General features: G+C 37.5%; 2 protein-coding genes across 5 annotated transcripts in view; one reads left to right on the top strand and one right to left on the bottom strand.

The window, feature by feature from the left end:
• The window catches only part of neil3 (nei-like DNA glycosylase 3), a 47,981-nt gene that overhangs the window by 19,052 nt on the left and 4,634 nt on the right, over positions 1–24,295 (top strand). For 2 of the 4 annotated variants that reach the window (XR_009804931.1, XM_061891540.1), the window contains exon 10: positions 69–148. Coding sequence is in view for 3 of the 4 variants with exons in the window: in XM_061891540.1 (XP_061747524.1) it covers positions 69–148 (80 nt within the window). In the remaining variant the exon portion in view is untranslated. Of the gene's footprint in view, positions 1–33; positions 779–24,295 lie in introns of those variants that run through there. The other 2 variants (XM_061891538.1, XM_061891539.1) reach the window with 2 other exon arrangements.
• aga (aspartylglucosaminidase) lies at positions 303–24,254 on the bottom strand. Its single transcript, XM_061891541.1, has 9 exons — positions 23,956–24,254; positions 12,763–12,916; positions 12,573–12,685; positions 11,435–11,547; positions 8,661–8,769; positions 6,674–6,749; positions 2,892–2,999; positions 2,469–2,602; positions 303–515 (listed from the first exon to the last, which is right to left on the bottom strand). Exons 1-9 carry the CDS (start codon positions 24,062–24,064, stop codon positions 415–417), a joined length of 1,017 nt encoding a protein of 338 aa, XP_061747525.1. The 5' UTR covers positions 24,065–24,254; the 3' UTR covers positions 303–414.

Below are 24,295 nucleotides of genomic sequence, written 5' to 3'. Positions count from 1 at the left end.
ATAAAACTTTGTGATTCTGTGCATGTGTTGCAGTGGGCAGACTTGCACTTTCCTTTCTGTCACCACAGCAAGCGATGCTTGATGAGGACCGTCCTCAAGCTCGGACCCAACAATGGCCGCAACTTCTACACCTGCAGCTTGCCAAAGGGTAAACAGTGCGATTATTTCCAGTGGGCCGTTAACGGACCGGGTGTAGCTATCTGCTAAATACGGTTTGAAAACAAAGCAAATGTCATTAAATATCATGGATACTCCAAAAACACATTTTCTGAATGAATATAAACAACCCTCTAAAACGACTGTTATTATGATTGACATATGTTTTTACACATTTATTAAAGGTTTTAAATCAATTACAAAAAGCACAATCATTTATCAAACTGCGGCAAGGAGGATCAGTGGTACATAGTGTCATTAAAAGCAGTCCACAGCCTTCAGGAGTGGCACCTTGGACTCTGCGTTTGACACCATGTAGTGGAACTGGGGGAGGCCAGGGACCTTGTTGCACGCTGCACCTTTTTTTTTTAAAGAGAAAAGAAGAGAGATCAAATTAAGGTTGATGACTGGCAACACTGTAGTCAGACTTGTATTACCAACACTTGAATCCCAACTCCTAGTGGATGTTTCTGCTCATGCTAATGACTTTGTTGTTACTTATTTTATTGCACCAAAAACTTCTACGCTTTCACCCTTTTATTTCACACTTAAACATCTTAAATCACTAAATGTTAGTGAAGTATGTGCAACTAATATAAGAAAACTTAGTTTATTCTATAAAGCCTGGCTTCTTAACCAGACGGGCCCATTGATTTTCGAATGAATCTTGATTCTTTCTTGTAACAATTTAAAAAAATTAAAGAGAGATTAAAAAATAAATACATAAAAATAATATATATATATATATGTGTATATATAGATTTTTAAATCTGTCCTGTCAAACCACTCAGGCAAATCATGTTGAAACTTCTATCTGCTGTACAGATTTACTTTAGAAAAGAGAAGTGTTGGATACTTCTGTAGTTTTTTTTTTTGTATTCGACTTTATTCAATGTTTGGGTAGAATTTCATTTAACAAAACCACATTTATTTTAGGTACCGTATTTTGTGTAAGTCGCACCTGCCGAAAATGCATAATAAAGAAGGAAAAAAAAAACATATAAGTCACACTGGAGTATAAGTCGCATTTTTTGTGGGAAATTTATTTGATAAAATCCAACAGCAAGAATAGACATTTGAAAGGAAATTTAAAATAAATGAAGAATAGTGAACAACAGGCTGAATAAGTGTAGGTTATATGAGGCATAAATAAGCAACTGCTATGTTAACCTAACATATTATGGTAAGAGTCATTCAAATAACTATAACATATAGAACATGCTATACCTTTACCAAACTATCTCTCACTCCTAATCCATAAATCCCATGAAATCTTCTTCTTCGATGTCTCTTCTAAACAACTCTGCCAACTCCAAAAGTATGCGCCACTTCCTCTTGTCGTTTTCTGCTGCATATTTCACTACGTCCAGCTTGTAATCTGCACTACATGATTTCCTTTTCGGTGCCATTTTTGTTAAGGCCTTCTCAGTTTTTATAAGTTACTGCCAACGATGAAATGATCCATTTTAATAGCTATGGCAGTAGCATATAGCATACAGCAGTTAGCATCCCATGACCCACAATGCACTTCTGCCATGACCCTCCCCCGCCAAATTCCTATTGGTATACGTGTGTGTGACGATTGCTGACCTTTTCTTTGTCTCTTCCGCGAATGAGATGAATATTATTTGATATTTTACGGTAATGTGTTAATAACCTACAATCTAATATTCAACTTCAAACCCTTGTTACACTGAATGAGTTTAAAGCTTCTGTGAAAGGATTGCAGTCTACCTTGTCTGTATGCACATGTGTGATGTGAGCAAGTTTTAATGTTGTAAATGTGATGTTTTATGTTTTTATTGTAACCTTGCTGCTACCCTCTTGGCCAGGTCTCCCTTGGAAAAGAGATCTTGGATTTCAATGGGATTATTACCTGGTTAAATAAAGGCTAAATAAAATAAAATAAAATAATTTCACACATAAGTCGTTCCTGAGTATAAGTCGCACCCCGGCCAAACTATGAAAAAAAACTGCGACTTATAGTCCGAAAAATACCCAGTTTTTCTTAAATAAACTCAATAAAATTGAAGTGCAAATAAAATTACAGCTCCACCAATTTAGTCATCATGTTTGCACTTAAGAAACTTTTCTATGACTTCAGCTCCAGACTTTTTTCTGTTTGTTTGATTAAAAAGTGTAAATCGCCTATATTTATTGTGTGAAAATACACATTTGTGTCATACTTGAGCACAAACAGACAAATATAGTCAGCTGGATATTTCCCATCAGGTAGGTGCAAATGATGGTTGCCATATTGGTCCTTCTTGGCGCTGCCTGCACAGTCTCCATATTATAGTGCAAAAACTCACCATAATGGCCTGTCGTGTTCGCACAGATGATCGCCCCGAAGAACTCGGGGTAATGCCTCTTAATCCTGGAAATAGCCATCTTGCAGGCTGCCGAGGGATCCGTCCCGGCTCTCATCAGCTCCACTGCCAAGTAACTGTTGGCAAGTTGACAGGGTTGTATTTGAAACTTACTAGGCCGGCTAACGAGCGCTTGTCGAGGCTGCTAAGCACAGTCTTCAAGGTACAATATATGCTGATTGTGGAGCTAAATATGGCACTTCAAGATACCCTTTTGTGCCTTTTTCTTAGCACTCCCCTTGTAATGGTAGTCCTCCACTAGAAATGTGGCAAACATGTCTGGTGTGTCATGGGAAAAGCCAAGTGAGAGCAAAACAGAGGTGATGCCAGAATTCTTATAAGAGAAAGAAAGTCCTCGGCTCGTACCTCGGTAGAAAGCGCATCATGACGTCTCCATCACCGGTCGCGGCAGCAGCGCCGGCCTCGCTGTCGGCGTAGGCTCCCGCTCCAACTATAGGAGAGTCTCCAACGCGACTAGGACAGGAACAACACAAACACACACACAAGAATCCTCTTAAAATGTGCTCTGATGGAATAATAAACTCATCATACACCAAGTAAAGGGTGACACAAAATCCAAATCCTCCAGTTAGAGTTGGGAATCTTTGGGTACCTCACCATCGGATTACAAATACAAAAAAGATCACCTAGAATAATACATAATGTTGGATATAGAAAACATACAAACACTTTATTTATTGAATCAAAGATACTGAAATTCCACGACATAGTGAATTTGCAAACATCTAAAATGATACACAAAGCAAACTATAACCCGATAGCCAAGAATATACCGAATTTTTCGGACTATAGTTTGGCCGGCGGGGGCAGAGGTGGATAGAGTAGCCAGAAATTGTACTCAAGTAAGAGTACTGTTACTTTACAGATGTATTACTAAAGTAAAAGTAAGGAGTAGTCACTCAAATATTTACTTGAGTAAAAGTAAAAAGTATGTTGTGAAAAAACTACTCAAGTACTGATGAGTAACCTGATTACGGCAACAAATAATGCACAAAAACATAAAAATAGCAATAAGCAAATTCAGAGCCAGGAATATCTCTTAAGCAACTAAAACAATAATATATATTAAATAATAGTACATTAAAACAAAAAAAATAAGGCACATTGAGCCACAATAACTGAACAGCACCATTGGCTCAGTAGGCATTGATTGATTGATTGATTGATTTATTGATTGAAACTTGTATTAGTAGATTGCACAGTACAGTACATATTCCCTACAATTGACCACTAAATGGTAACACCCCAATAAGTTTTTCAACGTTTATCAATTACTTAACAAATGACCAAGTCGAGGTGATCTACCTCATATATACATATACATACACACACACATATATATATATATATATATATATATATATATATATATATATATATATATATATATATATATATATATATACAGTATATAATTTATATTTATTTTGCCGTTTTTGTTGACATGTTAAAGGTGTTTTAATGAATATACATGCATGTTTAACACAGATTCCTATCTTTCATGAAGACAAGAATATAAATTGGTGTATTACCTGATTCTGATGACTTGCATTGTTTGGAATCAGACAGTAGTGCTGATAATGTCCACGTTTTCAAATGGAGGAGAAAAAAAGTTCCTCCTTTCATGGGATTTATGGATTTGGAGTGACAGCTAGTTTGGTAAAGGTACAGCATGTTCTATATGTTATAATTATTTGAATGACTCTTACCATAATATGTTAGGTTAACATAGCAGTTGGTTATTTATGCCTCATATAACCTACACTTTTTCAGTCTGTTGTTCACTATTCTTTATTTATTTTAAATTGCCTTTCAAATGTCTATTCTTGGTGTTGGATTTAATCAAATAAATTCCCCCCAAAAATGCGACTCATACTCCAGTGCGACGTATATATGTTTTTAACCTTCTTTATTATGCATTTTCGGCAGGTGCGACTTATACTCCAGAGCTACTTATACAACAATTCTTCTCAAAAAAAGAGGAGAAATATAATCTAACTGTAATTATGACATTTGTATGCACGTACAACACTTAAGACCTTCAGTGTATCAGTATGTGGAATTAAATGATGGAATGGATTAAGCAAATCAATCCAACAATGTACTAATATGATCCACTTCAAGAAACTATTCAAACTTAAAGTGTTTACAAAGTACAACAAAGAAGAACCATAATAAACATTCGGAATTCATTTCATCCATCTGTTCATTTTCTATATAATCTTACTTATCACACCATATGAAATGTAACTTACTTCACCAAGTATTTTTTTTTTATTGTGATTTCTTATGGAGTATATTGTGAATCAAATTGAGAAGAGGAAGTGAACAAAAGTTTAAGCAACTGTTATGTAAAAGAAAAGGGGTAGGATTAAATAAGATCTGCTTCTTCCTACTCCTTTTCAAACATGTGGAATAGAGAAACTGATAATTGTGATGTATCATGTTGTATGTTTGCATGTTCCAAATAAACTCAAACTCAAATCAGGAGCTATGATTCAAATAAAATTAATTTATTATTGATGCATCTTTAATTTATGTATATCAATGCAGTTCTTTTTTTTTCACTTAATAAGCATTTATCACTTATAACTTTGCAAAAACAGTGCATTTGTAATTAAAAACAGTTAAATTATTTCTTTCTTTAGTTTATTTCGAGCATGAAACACTTAGAGCATAGTAGATCACATAATTCCATATCATTTCACTTTACATCATGTCCGAAAAGGAGAAGGAAGAAATAAATCTTATTTAATCCTACCCATTTCTTACTTGAGAGCATTTACAAATATATTTACTGACTTCTTTTCGTAGCACAATGACATCAGTGAATGATTAATACAACAGTTCCTGTAATATATAATTAAGTCAGTCATTATTAACATGAAGAATATCTTACTTTCAATAAGTTTGAAAGTGTTTCTCATAATTCTTCTTCTTTGTACTTTGTAGGCAATATTCATTTGAACAAACTCTTAAAGTGGATCATATCAGTACAATGTTGAACTTCTCTACTTCATCCATTTCATCATTTAATTCCACATACTGATATGCTAAAGGTTCTAAGTGTTGTACGTGCATACACATGTTTTAAATTACATTTTCCTCTAAGCGGTAGAAAATGGATGAATGGACGGTTATATTTCTCCTCTTTAGTTGAGAAGAATTGTTGTACATTCTTTGGTAGCAGCTTATAGTTTGCTTTGTGCATCATTTTAGATGTCTGCAATTTTACCAAATCATCAAAGTTTAATATTTTGGACTCAATAAATAAAGTGTTTGTATGTTCTCTATATCCATTATTAAGTATCAAATTAATTCCCACATTTATTAAATGAATATAAATGTGCGAAAACCTGAATATAAGTCAATTCTCTGTGTGAGGTGGCTTATACATATTTCTAAAAATGGCTCAAATTTAGTGGGTGCAGCTCATACGGTAATAAAAATATGGCATATGTATATATATATATATATATATATATATATATATATATATATATATATATATATGGTATTCTGCGTGAATAATGCAATATTTTTTGGGGTTGATGCATAAGTTAATTTGTTTTTGACAGTCCTACTTATTAGATTGCATTAATTTTCTTCGTCACCTGTAACACGACGCTTATGTAGATGTTTTGTTCAGCCAGCTTAGCTTATTGATGTACATTAGTTTGCTTTTAGCATTTTCAAAGTACAAAATGTATGAAAGTGGCCCCCGCGTCCTTCCATTTTACTGAACTTGGCCCTCGCTGGAAAAAGTTTGGACACCCCTGCTGTAGTACAATCACATTTTCTGAGAAGGTTCCGATTGTCATCACGCTCCGACAAAAAGCAGAATCTCTGACTGTGTTTGGAAGTACGGAGAGAACGAGACTGTGCAAAAAGTCCCAAAGAGGTTTGTGTTCCAGTAATTGTCGATTTTACACAACGTAAGAAGTTTACCCCCAAGGAGCAAAGTCTATTTTGGAAAGAACATGACATTTATGCAAAGCAAGCAAGATAATTGAAACATTGAGGAATGATCACAAACAGACGCTTGAAAGATTTTTAAAAGTTCCGTTTTTTGCGTCATCCTGTAGAACAGCTGAAGTACTACAAGCTTGCATACATTTTAGACATACCCTGCAACTTTATGAGTGAGCCCGTTAGTGGACGTCCCCGCAGCCACGTGACCGTGTTTGTCAAATGCGATCACACCTGGGGGGGAAAAAAATTACTATTGCACACAACCAAGCACTTTGTTAGTCACAAAAGTCATCTTAAGTCTCCTTTTAAGTCCCCACTGATGTCACAAAAGTCATCTTAAGTCCCCACTGATGTCACTAAGTCATAAGTCCCCTTTTAAGTCCCCACTGATGTCACTAAGTCATCATAAGTCTCCTTTTAAGTCCCCTATGATGTCACTAAGTCGTCATAAGTCCCCTTTTAAGTCCCCACTGATGTCACTAAGTTGTCAAATGTCTCTACTGATGTCACTAAGTCATAAGTTCCCCTTTAAGTCCCCCTTTAAGTCCCCACTGATGTCACAAAAGTCATCTTAAGTCCCCACTGATGTCACTAGGTCATGATAAGTCCCCTTTTAAGTCCCCACTGATGTCACTAAGTCATCATAAGTCCCATTTAAGTCCCCACTGATGTCACTAAGTCATCATAAGTCCCCTTTTAAGTCCCCACTGATGTCACTAAGTCATCATAAGTCCCCTCTTAAGGCCCCACTGATGTCACTAAGTCACCATAAGTCCCCACTGATGTCACTAAGTTGTCAAAAGTCTCCACTGATGTCACTAAGTCATCACACGTCCCCTTTTAAGTCCCCACTGATGTCACAAAAGTCATCTTAAGTCCCCACTGATGTCCCTAAGTCATCATAAGTCCCCCTTTAAGTCCACACTGATGTCACTAAGTCATCCTAAGTCTCCTTTTAAGTCCCCACTGATGTCAGTAAGTCATCATAAATCCCCTTTTAAGTCCCCACTGATGTCACTAAGTCATCATAAGTCCCCTTTTAAGTCCCCACTGATGTCACTAAGTCATCATAAGTCCCCTTTTAAGTCCCTACTGATGTCACTAAGTCATCATAAGTTCCCTTTTAAGTTCCTACTGATGTCACTAAGTCATCATAAGTCCCCTTTCAAGTCCCCACTGATGTCACTAAGTCATCATAAGTCCCATTTAAGTCCCCACTGATGTCACTAAGTCATCATAAGTCCCCTTTTAAGTCCCCACTGATGTCACTAAGTTGTCAAAAGTCTCTACTGATGTCACTAAGTCATCATAAGTCCCCTCTTAAGGCCCCACTGATGTCACTAAGTCACCATAAGTCCCCACTGATGTCACTAAGTTGTCAAAAGTCTCCACTGATGTCACTAAGTCATCACACGTCCCCTTTTAAGTCTCCACTGATGTCACAAAAGTCATCTTAAGTCCCCACTGATGTCCCTAAGCCATCATAAGTCCCCCTTTAAGTCCACACTGATGTCACTAAGTCATCCTAAGTCTCCTTTTAAGTCCCCACTGATGTCAGTAAGTCATCATAAATCCCCTTTTAAGTCCCCACTGATGTCACTAAGTCATCATAAGTCCCCTTTTCAAGTCCCTACTGATGTCACTAAGTCATCATAAGTTCCCTTTTAAGTTCCTACTGATGTCACTAAGTCATCATAAGTCCCCTTTTAAGTCCCTACTGATGTCACTAAGTCATCATAAGTTCCCTTTTAAGTCCCTACTGATGTCACTAAGTCATCATAAGTCCCCTTTTAAGTCCCTACTGATGTCACTAAGTCATCATAAGTTCCCTTTTAAGTTCCTACTGATGTCACTAAGTCATCATAAGTCCCCTTTTAAGTCCCCACTGATGTCACTAAGTCATCATAAGTCCCCTTTTAAGTCCCCACTGATGTCACTAAGTCATAAGTCCCCTTTTAATTCCCCATTGATGTCACTAAGCAATGTATGAATGTCCTCTTATGTGCAGTCCATCCCCTGAATCCTTCTTTGTCCGTTTTAAAAGGTTATTGATTTCTGTAAGACAAACGACACATCCGTGTGTGTGTGTGTGTGTGTGTGTGTGTGTGTGTGTGTGTGTGTGTGTGCATCCATAAAACCCACCTATGGTGTCATGAGATCCAATATTAGTATGCTGCTCTTTTTTCCTATGTCCCAGGATGGCAGCGGGTTTGTAAGGTCCGCAGGATTTGGAGGGGTCTGGGACTACATTCTGGGGGTGAAAACAGGATGTAATAATGTAAGACAAGCACAGCAATGATAAAATCATGTTTCCAGTTGGACGACACCATTCGTCAATTAATAACGGTAGTGTTCCTCCCACCCCCGCCTGTGTGGCTGCACGCTAATTCTTATATTGTTTCCAAGGTGAAAACAAAAAAATCATTGTGTGTGAAGTAAACCACAGGGAAAGCATATTGATTACTCAACAATATGTATATATGTATGTATGTATGTATGTATGTATGCTGACTACTGTGTATTCCCACTGCTGTGTGACGGAACATTAGTCAGTGTTTGCAGGTGTTCTTTGTGTAAATGTAGACAGCTTAGCCAAACTATTTGTCATTGCACATAGATGCTTGGCCAACAACTCATTGCTAGCAGGAGAGTGGTAATAGTTTCTCTTTGGCAGGGGGGTCCAAACTTTTCCCAAAGTGGACCTCATGCAGGAGAATTGAATTATACAGTACAAGAGACCACTGTGAAAGATGCTCCATTCCACCTAACGTAGACAATTTGAGAGACTTGTGATTTAGGGCTATATAAATAAACATTGAATGTAGGAGTGCACAAAACACAGATTCACATCCAAAACGGCAATCCTTATTCATCCCAAATTTAAATTGATTAATTTGTTTTGTTTTAATAAACTGTATATGTGTAAAAATCAGTTGTCAAAAAGACCTTTTTAGGACATCTCTATGCAACAAACAAAAAAAAGGTTTCCATTACTTCAAATATTCCACCTTTATATATTTTGAGGAAAATATTGCATATTTGTGTTTTGACACTTCCTTCGCGAGATGCACACCACTCCTTCCCAGCACTGGTGGCTGCTCATCTCACTGCATCAATCAGGGTTGAACAACAACAAGCCATCTGCAGCAAATTAACCACTGCACTAATTGTCCAATTATCGGAGGAAAGTCGGAATCTTTTCTTCAACTTCTCTCCGTGTGTTAGGAAGAGACGCCGCCGAAGTTTGTGTTTATTAACTGCTGACCTTCAGCTGAAGCCAACTGTAAATATGATCGATAAAGATAGATGCTCGTGCATTAGAGTAGAGAAAAACACATTTCCAGCTATTAGAGCAGGAGTCAGCAACCCAACATGTTGAAAGAGCAAAAATACAAAAAAAAAATCTGTCTGGAGCCGCAAAAAATGAAAAGCCGTATACAAGTCTTAAAATGAAGACAACACATGATATAAGTGTCTGTATTAGCCTACTATCAAAATGACTTTAAAAGTATTACATAAGTGTTATAATGAAGACAACACATGATGTAAGTGTCTATATTAGCCTACTATCAAAATACGTTTAAAAGCCTTATATAAGTGTTATAATAAAGGCAATACATGATGTGTCTATATTAGACCCATGTTCCTTTCTCGTTTCAAGTCAGTTTTTCGTTTTTCGTGCCATAGTGCAAGTTTTTGTTCTATGACCATAGTTTTGCCTTAGTGCAAGTTTTGTTTTCATAGTCAAGTTTTTATACCTAATCCGTGAGCGCTTTTCATTTGTTCCTTTTTTTGAGTAAAATTAAAATATGTCATTACCTTCACGCCGTGTCCGGTCCAAGCTTTGAACCACGGTAAAACAAACCACACCGCAGTCCACGTCTTGACAATAATAGCCTACTATCAAAAGGACATGTCTCGCAGGCTGTCGCAAATCTTGGTTGACAGAAATGTTGAAACGTAATATTTATTCTACACATTTTTACAACATTAGAAAATCTGAGGCTAATCAGAAGATGAGATAACTTCTGCAAATAACTGACTTTTAATGGCCAAACTGTATAGATGTGTGTGTGTCCAAGTTAAAGGAAACGGCGGGCTGTCTTCTCTGAATGGATTTACTACACTCTTTGCCAGCACGGTAACATTTGCTGTGGTCTGGAACAACATGGCACACAAACAACTATCGTAAATGCAGCCAATATTACATACAGATTATATTTCATGTAATGCAAATATAAATTAAATACAAAGAGGATGAAAGTAAAGGAAATTAAACGAGCTCAAATATAGCAACAAACGAGGCATAATGATGCAATATGTACATACAGCTAGACTAAATAGCTTGTTAGCATTGATTAGCTTAGCTAGACTAAATATGCCTCATTAGCACTCCAACAAGTCAATAACATCAACAAAGCGCACTTTTCTTCATTCATGCACAGCATAAAACGTTTGGTGGACAAAATGCGACAAAGAAGGAGTGGAAGATTTTACATGTAAACAAACTGTTGCGTCACAGTCCACATTATGGTGGGTTCAAATACTGTCAAAATGAGTCGGACAAAAGGATGTTGACCAAATAGTGTCATCAGTGAAGCATACACCCCAAAATATTACACAGTTGTAATTTTGTCATCTTTGTCCTTAAACTAAAAACATACAAAAACAAAACAATTATTTATTGCCCCATCTTTTTCTATTTTCAATTATAAAAATAAAAAAATGCTCCAGGGAGCCACTAGGCCGGGGCTATAGAGCCCTGAGTTGGAGGGAACAAAATGGATCAAAGCACCTAAATAGTGCGAAACATTTATAAAATCACCACGCTCATGTTTTGCATGAACACGTGTGTTAGTTTGCTCAGCCTGATATCTTCTGCAGCCGCCACCCATCCACACATGCAGCGCACTCACCTGGCGGTAATTAGGTTGGCATGCGCCCTGCAGCCACCTTGTGAACATGTCCACAGACTTCATGGTGGTCAGGTCCTCCGCCATGAAGCCCATGTCCTCCGCAAACACCGTCGCTGCCAAGAAAACAAAGACATCAATAAGTCATTGCTTCATTTAGCTCCAGACATGTCAAATTGTGCTCCTATCTTTATGTACTCTGAACTGTACTGTTAAACTATAAAAGTTCGGGTGTGAATAAATGATGAGTATTAGATATGGAGAAATGGTAGAAATAAAAAATGTTTTGCTACGTCCTACTCCTTTTTGGAAATGTTGAATAGTGCAAATACAAACACATGATATCCCTTAACCTAACTTTGTAGGCATGTCTGGAACAAAAACAAGGCCACGACTTGACACTGACCGCAAGGGCCTGAAGCAAACAGGAGCTGGAGTCTATTTTGTCTCATTTATACTCACAAGCTCACTGAGATGCTGATGACATAGTTTCTTGACACGCGTGGAAATGTACAGGCCTGCATTAATTTGCGTGTGTTGTCAGAATCTGTGAGAGGCAGTTTGGAAATGAGGTCCCTGCAACACCAGAGTTCAATAAAGGCCTTTGGGACCTTTTTAAATGAGAAGATATGTAGCCTTAGCACGTGTCTTACTCACTACAAAAGCTTTAATAATCAACCACTCTCTCTGCACAATGTTAAAAAAACACTTATTGTACTTTTTGGATTATAAGGCACACTTAAGAACTTTTTATTTTCCCAAAACTCAACATTGCACCTTATAACCCGGTGCACCTAATGTACGGATCAGTCATGGTTGTGCTTACAGACCTCAAAGTAATTGTATTTTGTACATGAAATATAAAAAAAAACAAACGTTTAAAACAGGTTACACAGCTCTTCTTGTCTGCTGACATATACATGCAGTCAGTAGGCACGAAAATGGCCTAAAACATATTTCTACAAATGGTTTCTTGAAAATCTCGATGTGTCGATCAATTATTTCCAGCTTCCCTATCAATTCTGATAGCGTCGATTTCCTTCCCTATAGTTTGTAAACACATTTTTTACCCTTTCTTAACCTGGCTCATGCTATTTGGTAGTGGTTGTAAATAACCATAGTCACAAGATGATTGTCATACCCGACTCTCCTACCAGCATGGTATGCTTGGTGAGCTCCATCACCGCTCTCGCTACCCCGATGGCATTCTTGATCCTCCTCAGGTCGGCGACGGCGCCCACCTCCATCGTGTTGCTGCTCAAACAGGATCAGTCAACTTTTATTTGATGTGCATACATTAGTGATCCGTCACCTCGAGTAAATGGTTTTACCCGTTCATGATCATGGCGTCCAGCGTTGTCTCCCCTCTTTCGTCCGGACTGCCGCCGTAGCCCACACTTCCGTCACAGTGCTCCTCTTGGCAGCGGGCGCACCCCTTCTCCACGGCGTCCAACGCCGAGCCACCGGACTGTAGGACCGCCCAGGCTACAGAAACATCACACATTGCTGCAGAAGCACATCTTCCGTCCAACACCCAGCCTAACGTTCTTACAGCTCATTTGTAGGAAAGTGGTATGCGTGCGGTCCAAAATAACAAGTACTAATTACCATTAACAATGGATGACAAAAAAACTAAAAAATGCTTGCAACAAGAAGAATACATTATATACAACATTTATTACACAAAGATCGACCGAGGCAGGGAACTAGTACAAAACGTTGGAGAACAAGCTAACTGGCATACCACCAACATGTAGAAAATAATATTACAGTCAATTATTGGACCAGAATAAGAACAATAAGAGAGCAACATGTGGTAATCCTAAATAGTATTATTAAACATGGTGCTAAGAAAGATTATCCTAAACTCTTCTTAGATGAAAATGTAAAAATTGACAATATGAACAAAGTAGTTGAAAGCTTCAAAAAGTACTTTGTGAACATTGGACTGAATCTGGAGGAAAATATTCCAAATCCCGAGACTCAGTAAACAGAATGGCATTCGTTTTGTGTTGTTTCCGTTATTGAGTAAGTTATTAACACTAACACAGTAAGCATGTTAGCATATTAGCTAATGCTAACAATGCTAGCTTGATTACATTACAAAAGCATGTACAAATATGCATGAAAACACTCTACAGATATTACACATGGGACGGTTTAGTAAGTAAGAATAGTTTTAGTTGTATTGTAAAACTTGCAAAAGTTGCTCGGAGTGATTAATTAGGAAGCCATACATGTAAAAACGGTATGGAAGACTAAAAGACGGAACAGCATTTATATTTCCGGTTTAAAGCACTAAACAGAAGGAATTACTGTAGACGAGCGAACTCGTCCAAAAGATGTCGCCGTAGCACTGACAATAACACACCTGTTCACTGCCTTTGCTCGTGTTCTATGAAACATATTTGCATTATGGCCGTTAGCGAAGAAAAATCCATAAATGTTGTGCAAGCCGCAGGGTTTAATCATTGGGAAAAACGTAGAGGCTAAAAGTTTAGAATTTAAGGTACATGCTAACAGACAAGCTTAATGGATCGTGCTTGCTAAGTGACGCAATCCTTAGAGCACAAGCATAGTAGATCAGCTTCGCTTACGCCAGGGGTCGGAAACCCAAAATGTTGAAAGAGCAATATTAGAGCAAAAATACAAAAGAACAATCTGTCTGCAGCCGCAAACAATGAAAAGTCGTATATAAGTCTTATCATGAAGACAACACATGATGTAAGTGTCTATATTAGCTATGTAAAGAAATGCTTACATGGTGACGTAAGTTGAACTTTAAGCTGCAGACAGACGATAAATGTCCTCAGCTGCCAAAAGCGTTTCAATGTCGAAAGAAAAACAAGATGATGTAACTCAGTGGCAAACATCTTCACTACTGCCACTACTTATTGGTTCTTTAGTGGAGGCTGCCTTAAGGTTCAGAATGTGTCTGTCTGCACACGGTTGGCCGCCTGCAGGTACAGTGCCTCCGGAAAGTATTCACAGAGCTTCACTTTTTCCACATTTTATGTTACATCCTTGTTCCAAAATGGAATAAATTCATATTTGCCCTAATTCTACACCCTATATTGACAATGTGATTATTTTTTTAATTGAAATGTGCAAATGTATTAAAAAAAAGAACTGGTTCTTTGTTTCACCTCGAACATAGTTTAATGATTACATTTGTCTATGAGCAAAAATCGTAAATCAAAGGGACCTAGGATAGTTCAATAGTCAACACTGTGGGCCCCCAATACACGACTACTCACTTCAAATCCCAGTTGGTTTGATATGTAACTTAGGTTAAAAATGTTGTTTCACCTTAATCGTAGTTTACTACAAGTGTAACGATATTGGTGAATGCGCCTGACTCCGATTAGAACAAGACTGAGGATAGCTCAATGGTTAAGACTGCTGCCTCTCAGGACTATTGAGTTAAAATCCATAACTTAGGACTAATTTGTTGTTTCACCTCCATTATAGTTAACTGATTGCATTTGTATATTATGAAAAACCTTGTTTTTGCATGACCTATGATAGCTCAGTGGTTAAGACTGCTGCCTCTCAGGCAGTACTACTGGGTTCATATCCATGACTTGGAAGAACTAGTTTTTGGTCCACATTTATGATTGCATCTGTATATGAGAGAAAATCCTGTCTTGATGGGACTCAGGATAGCTCAATTATTAGGACTACTGCCTATCACTCCGTAGTACTGGTTTCAAATCCCTAACTTGAAAGATTTTATTTGTTTTAGTTCACCTCTATCATAGCTCAAGAGTCAACACTGTGGGGTCCTAAAAAGGGGAAGTGGGTTTAATAACCAATTGGTTTGATATGTAACTTAGATTCAACATTTTGTTTCACCTCAATCGGAGTTCACTACGACAGGTGTCACGATTACATTAGTCAATGAGCCAGACTACACTTACAACAAGACTGAGGATAGCTCAATGGTTGAGACTGCTGCCTCTGTCAGTACAATTGAGTTCAAATCCATAACTTGGAATAACAATTTTTTTTGTTTCACCGCTATCATAGTTTATTGCAGTGAAACTTGCCAAGGGACATGCAAGCAATTATTAACATTGCTGTATGTATACTTTTGACCCTGCAGATTTGCTCACATTTTCAGTAGAGCCATAACAAATTCATAACAGAACCAAACCATGAATGTTTTTGTGACCAACAAGTATGTACTCCAATCACTCTATTAAAAAAAAATAATAATAAGGGTTGTAGAAATTATTTGAAACTCAAGACAGCCGTGACATTATGTTCTTTACAAGTGTACAGAACCTCTCAAGCTCCACCAGGTTAGAGGGGAAGCTTTGGTTTTCATCCGGGATGTCTCTGTACATTGCTGCATTCATATTTCCCACTATCCTGACTAGTAGAAATGGGGAGAATAATCGATTTTTAGGTGCATCGCAATTCGGACATGGATGATTATAGAATCGATTAGTAAACGTCAATAATCGATTAGCAATTTATTTATTGTAAACAAAGCAGAGGGTTCCGACTTCAGCGAGCTACCTCACCAACTCATGGTCCAATTAATCAAAAACCAACACTGATTGTTAAAACATGCGATAAAAAAAACTCACTACTTACCCACTGAACTATGCAAACATTATACAAATGTCCAATAATACCATACACAATTCAAAAATACACCCATTCAAGCCATTTACTATTGGCCTGATGGGTAATGTGCAAAACACTCTCCACACTTCGACATGTTTGACAGAATATACAGTAGTTGCTTGAGGGACAGCGATAGCAAATTGATGGATGACTAGATGTATCTGATTGATTACAAAACTTTAAGGAGGTCGCCAGGGAAGTACACAAGGTAGGAATGGTTAACTTCCTTTAAATATTCAATGTTTTATCATTTATACTTCATATTGTATTGGCAGGAAATCTTCATTGGCGAATTTAGCACGCACATGTTTGGGTGGTGGACAATTTTATCCGGTGCTCAGAAATTGGTAGACTGACTGTTATATTGGCGCCACCTCTGTGCCACCCCTTAAATTAAAAGGCGGGACATGCCAGTGGCAAGCTTTTGGCATCATATTCAAAATGACTTGAGGCTACAATTGCTGCCAACGGTGCATCAACAAAGTATTGAGACATTCTTTATTTAAAAAATAAAAAAAAAACTCTTCACATTGTCATTATGGGTACTGGGTGTCACATTCGAAGGACAGCAACAGATTTATTTCATTTTGAAATAAGGCAGTAACGTAACAAAATGTGGAAAAAGTGAAGCGCAGTAATTACTTTCTGGATCCACATGGCGTAGGACAGGGGTGTCAAAGTGGTTTTCATTGAGGGCCACAAGTCAGTTGTGGCTGCCATCAGAGGGCCGCTTGTAACAGTGAATAATGGATGACTTTGTTTCTGGATTTGTTTATTAACTATATCAATTGTTTTAAGTAAACTGTCGATTTTGTAAAAACTTTATATTTAAAAAATTTAACTGTAAAATATAGTCCATCCATCCATCCATTTTCTACCGCTTATTCCCTTTTGGGGTCGCGGGGGGCGCTGGCGCCTATCTCAGCTACAATCGGGCGGAAGGCAGGGTAGACCCTGGACAAGTCGCCACCTCATCACAGGGCCAACACAGATAGACAGACAACATTCACACTCACATTCACACACTAGGGACCATTTAGTGTTGCCAATCAACCTATCCCCAGGTGCATGTTTTTGGAAGTGGGAGGAAGCCGGAGTACCCGGAGGGAACCCACGCATTCACGGGGAGAACATGCAAACTCCACATAGAAAGATCCCGAGCCTGGATTTGAACCCAGGATTGCAGGAACTTCGTATTGTGAGGCAGACGCACTAACCCCTCTGCCACCGTGAAGCCTATTGTAAAATATAGTGTTTATTAAAATTTTATTTTTTACAACATTTTTCAGTAAATGTAAAAACAGGACCAGTGTTTTTTTGTTTGTTTGTTTTTTGAAAGATTAGTTGCCAGATTTTTTGTTAAAATTAGGGGTGTAACGGTACGTGTATTTGTATTCAACCGTTTCGGTACGGGGGTTTCGGTTCGGTACGGGGGTGTACCGAACGAGTTTCTAAGCTAAATTCTTAACAAGCTGCTTTGCTTCTTCTGCCTGTCTCAGCAACCAGCATTGTCTCACCCACACAACCATCTGATTGGTTACATACAGAGTGGTAACAGCCAATCAGCAGTGCGTATTCAGAGCGCATGTAGTAAATGCTTCAGCGTTGAGCAGATAGGTGTTCAACAGGTGAGCATAAGGCAGCGTACTCTCCCCAAATGATAATAAACACCTCCCAGTCAACTACTACTAACATCTCTATGAACCTGTTGACCTAAAAACTTAAACTGCATCTTAGCTCGCTCGCAGTTCTGGCTTGAAGTGAAGGCAGCAAAGCCCTGTCTGTCGGTTATTTTACTTGAACTCCATAGTGTTCAGGGATGAATAGTCTCTCCTATTGCTATTGTACTATTTTTTTCAGCAATAGTTACATTGATCATTAGTAATGTAGCAGCCTAGTTTTGAATGGCAGGGTCCCTGTTATCACATGTTGATACAAATATAACATTTACATAATAAAAATCAACTACAGGCTTCCCAAATGCTGTGATGAATTAAGCATGATGAGTTGACTTGAAACTGTTTAATGTTGCACTTTTTATATGTAGAAGAAAAGTTTTGTCCTTTTATTTAATCAGAGGAACAATTTGAGGCAGTCTAATGTTGATTAACGTGGGCAGAATTATTGTAGTGTTCCAATGTTAAAAGGATAAAGCCATTGTTTACAAATATGGTAAATAAATAACCAAAAAAATGTATATTTTGTTGTTTTCTTACTGTACCGAAAATGAACCGAACTGTGACCTCTAAACCGAGGTATGTACCGAACCGAAATTTTTTTGTGTACTGTTACACCCTTAGTTAAAATACATACATTTTTAGGCACACCCCAATGATCAACTTAAAAAAGTTTACTAGCTAAACATTATCCATTTCAAGGTATAGTAGCGACGCACATTTAATTGTATTATTACCTTAGTAGGGTTTTTATTTTTATTTTGTTTTTATTTTTGGCGGGGGTTCATGTATGTGAGTGTGTGTATGTTTGTATACATATATGCGTATCCTTGGCTTTATGTTTTCATAACACTTTACTGTGTTTGTGTAAGTGGGTGTGTGTATGTATGTATGTATGTATGTATATATATGTATATATATATTTATATATAGTTTTTTATTTCTCCACTGACTTTTAAGTTTAGTCTTATTGAAATGTGTCTTCTTGTTGTCTCCTTCCCCCTGTTTGTGATGTTTTGTGAGCATTTGCACTGCCAACATTTCAATGTATACTGCTGTATATGTGTTGTAAAAGATGTAAATCCTAAATAAATCTTAAATTAAAAAAAAAAAAAACATACATTTTTACGTTATATTGCTCATGGAAAACCTGTACAAGTTAATGTTTTATTCTGGCAACTTAGCTGCCAGTTTTTCTACCGTTAAAAACAAATGTACCGTCTTTCCGTTTACAATAATACACTGTTAAAAACAACAACCGTAGATTTTACAGTCAAAAACTGGCAGCTCGGTCAACAGAATTTTAACGCAAAAAGTTCAAGTGGTAAGTAGTAGTTTTTTTGCAATTTACAGTAATGTGCAGAACTGAACAACGTAAAATGTATTGTCATTTTTATTAATTTGATGGGTAGTTTGCTGTAAATTTAAGTATTTTTATTTAGACAAAGGCATGTTTGAAAGTATGATAATTAACTAGGGCTGCAAATATTTGGGTGTCCCACGATTCGATTCAATATCGATTCTTGGGGTCACGATTTGATTCAAAATTAATTTTTTTTTCGATTCAACGCGATTCTCGATTCAAAAATTATTTTTTCCCGATTCAAAAGGATTGTGTATTCATTCAATACATAGATTTCAGCAGGATCTACCCCAGTCTGCTGACATGCCAGCAGAGTAGTAGATTTTTGTAAAAAGCTTTTATAATTGTAAAGGACAATGTTTTATCAACTGATTGCAATAATGTAATTTTTTTTAACTATTAAACTAATCAAAAATATGACTTATTTATCTTTGTGAAAACATTGGACACAGTGTGTTGTCCAGCTTATGAGATGCCATGCAAGTGTAAGCCACTGTGACACTATTGTTCTTTTTGATTATTTTTATAAATGTCTAATGATAATGTCAATGAGGGATTTTTAATCACTGCTATGCTGAAATCATAACTAATATTGATACTGTTGTTGATAATATTCAGTTCTGAGTGTTGCTGGGTCAGGTTTGGTTTTGGAATTGGATTGCATTGTTATGGTATTGCTGTGTATTGATTTGTTGGAATGATTTAAAAAAAAAAAAAAGAATCGATTCTGAATCGCACAACGTGAGAATCGCGATCCAAATTCAAATCGATTTTTTTCCCACACTCCTATAATATACTGTCATATTTGCTGCAATATTAGATACTTTTAAAGTTTAAAAGGTTTGCAATGTCAAGCAGTACATATATTTTACATTTAGTGAGAAAATATTAGGTACTTTATTGTCACATTTGCAGGTGTTTGCGGGCCAGATCTGGCCCCCGGGCCTTGAGTTTGACACCTGTGGCCTAGGTGATTGTGCCACATTGTCAGGCAAAAACCCGCACACGTTGTTGTGATGTTGGGACTCCCCCAAGCCTTGACTAAGAAGGTACCCTCTGAACAGATCGTGCCACTTTGTCCGCTTTCACAACAGCCTCAGGGAGCAAAAGATGATGTCCAGATGATCAGATAAAGACTTTCCATCTATCAGGCAGGGAGAGATTTGTTTGACTTGACTCCAATCTGGTGGAGATTCCATCTGTCAGCGTTCACCTGGCAGAAAACGGCCTTGACAGACAAGTCCCGAGCAGCACTAAAGTGTTTTCACTTCCAATTTAAAGGTGTCTGATGCATGGTCCCACACAAAATCCAATAGAGCGAGGGGTTACAAAGCTCACTTGGCTTCTTGCTGTACATTTCCTGTCTCTATCGGAGTCTCTAATGATCTCAGATGCTTTAAGCGGCGCTCCTGCTGTACATTTCGTACAGGAAAAAAAAAAAAACATACGGGTAATGGGAATTAAATCTCACCGCCGTAATCCTTAAGTGATGCACTCTCGTCCGTCTCCTTCTGGACACAAATATTAATCTCAGTAGGGCCCTCGGATTTTCCACGTCAACACCTTGCAGAGGGAATCACGGAATGGGCTAAGAAAAAAATGGAATCTACTGTTTTACATCGAATATCACAGAAACTGACATAAACGGGGCTATAATGTTCAGCTCTATTTAGGAAATCAGCCTTCACAATAACAGTTCTGACTCTGCTAACATAATTAAAGTGTCAGAAACTTACTTGAAATGTTCCCATCAAGGTTTTATGCTGCAGATACCAATCATTGAGTGATATCGACCGATACCAGTTCCGATCCTGTGTGAACCGTAGATTTTTCAATTGATTTATGGCGTGTCTTATTTACAGTTTAACAGTATCAACACAATATTAAAACTAGTTCCTTATTTTCTTTATTGCATACAATTGAGCATGTGTGTGTGTATGTATGTATGTATGTATATATATATATATATATATATGAGTGTGACAATCATTGGTTAACTTTTAATACCGGGGTAGAGCGGAATATACGTTAGGTCTGGAAAAAACATGACCACAGAACTTTCCTCCCGAAGGTCTTATCTTTGTCCATGTGAGGTCAGATGACACAAAAATTGAGCTGTTTGACCAACATTAGAGGAGAAAAGATGAGGTCTTCAATTCCAGGAACACCACCCCCTACCTTCAAGCATGGTGGTGGTATTATTATGCTCTGGGCTTGTTTTGCTGCCAATGGAACTGCTGCTTTAAATGGGACAATGAAAAAGGAGGATTACCTCCAAATTATTCAGGACAAGCTCGGAGGTCGGGTTTTGGACGCAGTTGGGTGTTCTGATAGTTGTTTGTGTACCAGGTTGTTCCAGACCATAGCAAACGTTACCCAGTTTTCAAAAGTTGTAATAAATCCATTAGAAGAAGACAGAATGCCGTTTACTTAAACCTGGACACACACATCTATACCTTTGGCCACTCTGAGCCAGTCATTCCCAGAAGTTATCTCATCCTGTGAGAAGCCTCCATTTTACTAATGATTCCCAATGTTGCAAAAATGTGTAGAATAAAAATTTAAATCCAACATTTCTGTCAGTGATGATTTGCGTGAGCCTTTGATAGTAGGCTAATATAGCTAATATAGACACTTACATCATGTGTTGCCTTCATTATAACACTTATATAAGACGTTTAAAGTCATTTTGATAGTAGGCTAATATAGCTAGACACTTTTGTCATGTGTTGTCTTCATTATAACACTTATATAAGACGTTTAAAGTCATTTTGATAGTAGGCTAATATAGCTAGACACTTTTGTCATGTGTTGTCTTTATTATAACATGTATATAAGACTTTTAAAGTCATTTTGATAGTAGGCTAATATAGACACTTACAACATGTGTTGCCTTCATTATAACACTTATATAAGACGTTTAAAGTCATTTTGATAGTAGGCTAATATAGACACTTACATCATGTGTTGTCTTTATTAAAACATGTATATAAGACTTTTAAAGTCATTTTGATAGTAGGCTAATACAGCTAGACACTTATGTCATGTGTTGTCTTTATTATAACACGTATATTAGACTTTTAAAGTCATTTTGATAGTAGGCTACTATACCTAATATAGACACTTACATCATGTGTTGTCTTCATTGAAACACTTATATAAGACTTAATTTTTCGTGCCCCAGATAGATTTTTTTTTTTTTTGTATTTTTGGTCGAATATGGCTCTTTCTACATTTGGGGTTGCCAACCCCTGGTACAGTAAAGAACCATCCACGCATTTTAGGTTGAAGTGTAAACTATTTTTGTTTTGGTATGTAAAACACCGCCAAAAGAATGACCACAATATTGCAAAGTTCCACCCATCCATCCATTTCCTACCGCTTATTCCCTTTGGGGTCGCTGGTGCTTATCTCAACTACAATCGGGCAGAAGGAATGGATGGATGGTTTTCTACCTCTCAACTGTCACTTTAGCTCTTTTCTACATGTCAACTGTCACTTTAGTATCTTTGTTTTCTACCTGTCAACTGTCAGTTTAGCATCTTTCTTTTCTAATTGTCAACTTTCAGTTTAGCATCTTTGTTTTATACCTGTCAACTGTCACTTTAGCATATTTTTTTATACCTGTCAACTGTCAGTTTAGCATCTTTGTTTTATACCTGTCAACTGTCACTTTAGCATATTTTTTTATACCTGTCAACTGTCAGTTTAGCATCTTTGTTTTCTACCTGTCAACTGTCAGTTTAGCATCTTTGTTTTCTACCTGTCAAATGTCACTTTAGCATCTTTGTTTTCTACCTCTCAACTGTCAGTTTAGCATCTTTGTTTTTTACCTGCCGACTGTCAGTTTAGCATCTTTGTTTTTTACCTGCCGACTGTCAGTTTAGCATCTTTGTTTTTTACCTGCCGACTGTCAGTTTAGCATCTTTGTTTTCTACCTGTCAACTGTCACTTTAGCATCTTTGTTTTCTACCTGTCAACTGTCGGTTTAGCATCTTTGTTTTCTACCTGTCAACTGTCACTTTAGCATCTTTGTTTTCTACCTGTCAACTGTCAGTTTAGCATCTTTCTTTTCTACTTGTCAACTGTCAGTTTAGCATCTTTCTTTTCTACTTGTCAACTGTCAGTTTAGCATCTTTGTTTTCTACATGTCAACTGTCAGTTTAGCATCTTTGTTTTCTACCTGTCAACTGTCACTTTAGCATCTTTCTTTTCTACTTGTCAACTGTCTGTTTAGCATCTTTGTTTTCTACCTGTCAACTGTCAGTTTAGCATCTTTGTTTTCTACCTGTCAACTGTCAGTTTAGCATCTTTGTTTTCTACCTGTCAACTGTCAGTTTAGCATATTTGTTTTCTACCTGTCAACTGTCAGTTTAGCATCTTTGTTTTCTACTTGTCAACTGTCAGTTAGCATCTTTCTTTTCTACCTGTCAACTGTCAGTTTAGCATCTTTGTTTTCTACCTGTCAACTGTCAGTTTAGCATCTTTGTTTTCTACCTGTCAACTGTCAGTTTAGCATCTTTGTTTTCTACCTGTCAAATGTCAGTTTAGCATCTTTGTTTTCTACCTGTCAACTGTCAGTTTAGCATCTTTGTTTTCTACCTGTCAACTGTCAGTTAGCATCTTTCTTTTCTACCTGTCAACTGTCACTTTAGGCTGCTCATCACCACTTCAAGATGGCGGCCCATTTTCTCGCATCACAGCAGCCAATGCTGCGTCTACTTATAACATGTCTATGTCGGTAGCGCGGTCTGCCTTGCGGGTATCCGGTCACGTGTTCAAACAGTGTTTACGTTCGACTTTCTGACAGCACAAAAAGCCAACAATCGGAGTCCAAGACGTTGAAATACCTGCAATGGTTGCATTGTTGAAGCCCCAAGTGTTGATGACCAGCGGCAGCGACGCGTGTCCGCAGGTCTGCAGCAGCAGGAAGGGATAAAACAGCAGCGAAGACGGCATTTTATCTTTTCAACTCGATGCCTGCAACTTTACATCATCACTTTACACGACTTGTTGCTTCATTTTGTAGCCGTGACTATTTAAAACAGATAAATAGATGACAACATCGTCAGAAACTCAATAAATGGTGAGATATGGGGGAGTCTGCACGGCAGCACTTCCTGTTACGTCACCAATAAAGGGGCGGGGCTATCTTAAAGAGACAGTCGCAATATTTTGGTCTCACACTTG

This window comes from Nerophis ophidion, linkage group LG29 (genome assembly GCF_033978795.1).
Source record: "Nerophis ophidion isolate RoL-2023_Sa linkage group LG29, RoL_Noph_v1.0, whole genome shotgun sequence".
Taxonomy (NCBI): domain Eukaryota; kingdom Metazoa; phylum Chordata; class Actinopteri; order Syngnathiformes; family Syngnathidae; genus Nerophis; species Nerophis ophidion.
The sequence above is the reverse complement of the archived record's forward strand: the minus strand, read 5'-3'. Positions and strand labels throughout refer to the sequence as shown.

Coding starts and splice junctions, on each gene's coding strand:
- aga (XM_061891541.1), bottom strand. CDS start 24,064: ATGCCGTCTTCGCTGCTGTTTTATCCCTTCCTGCTGCTGCAGACCTGC. Junction 12,917..23,955: donor CAACAATGCAACCATTGCAG/GTATTTCAACGT, acceptor ATGTTTCTGTAG/CCTGGGCGGTCCTACAGTCC. Junction 3,000..6,673: donor CTCACTCATAAAGTTGCAGG/GTATGTCTAAAA, acceptor TTCCTGTCCTAG/TCGCGTTGGAGACTCTCCTA.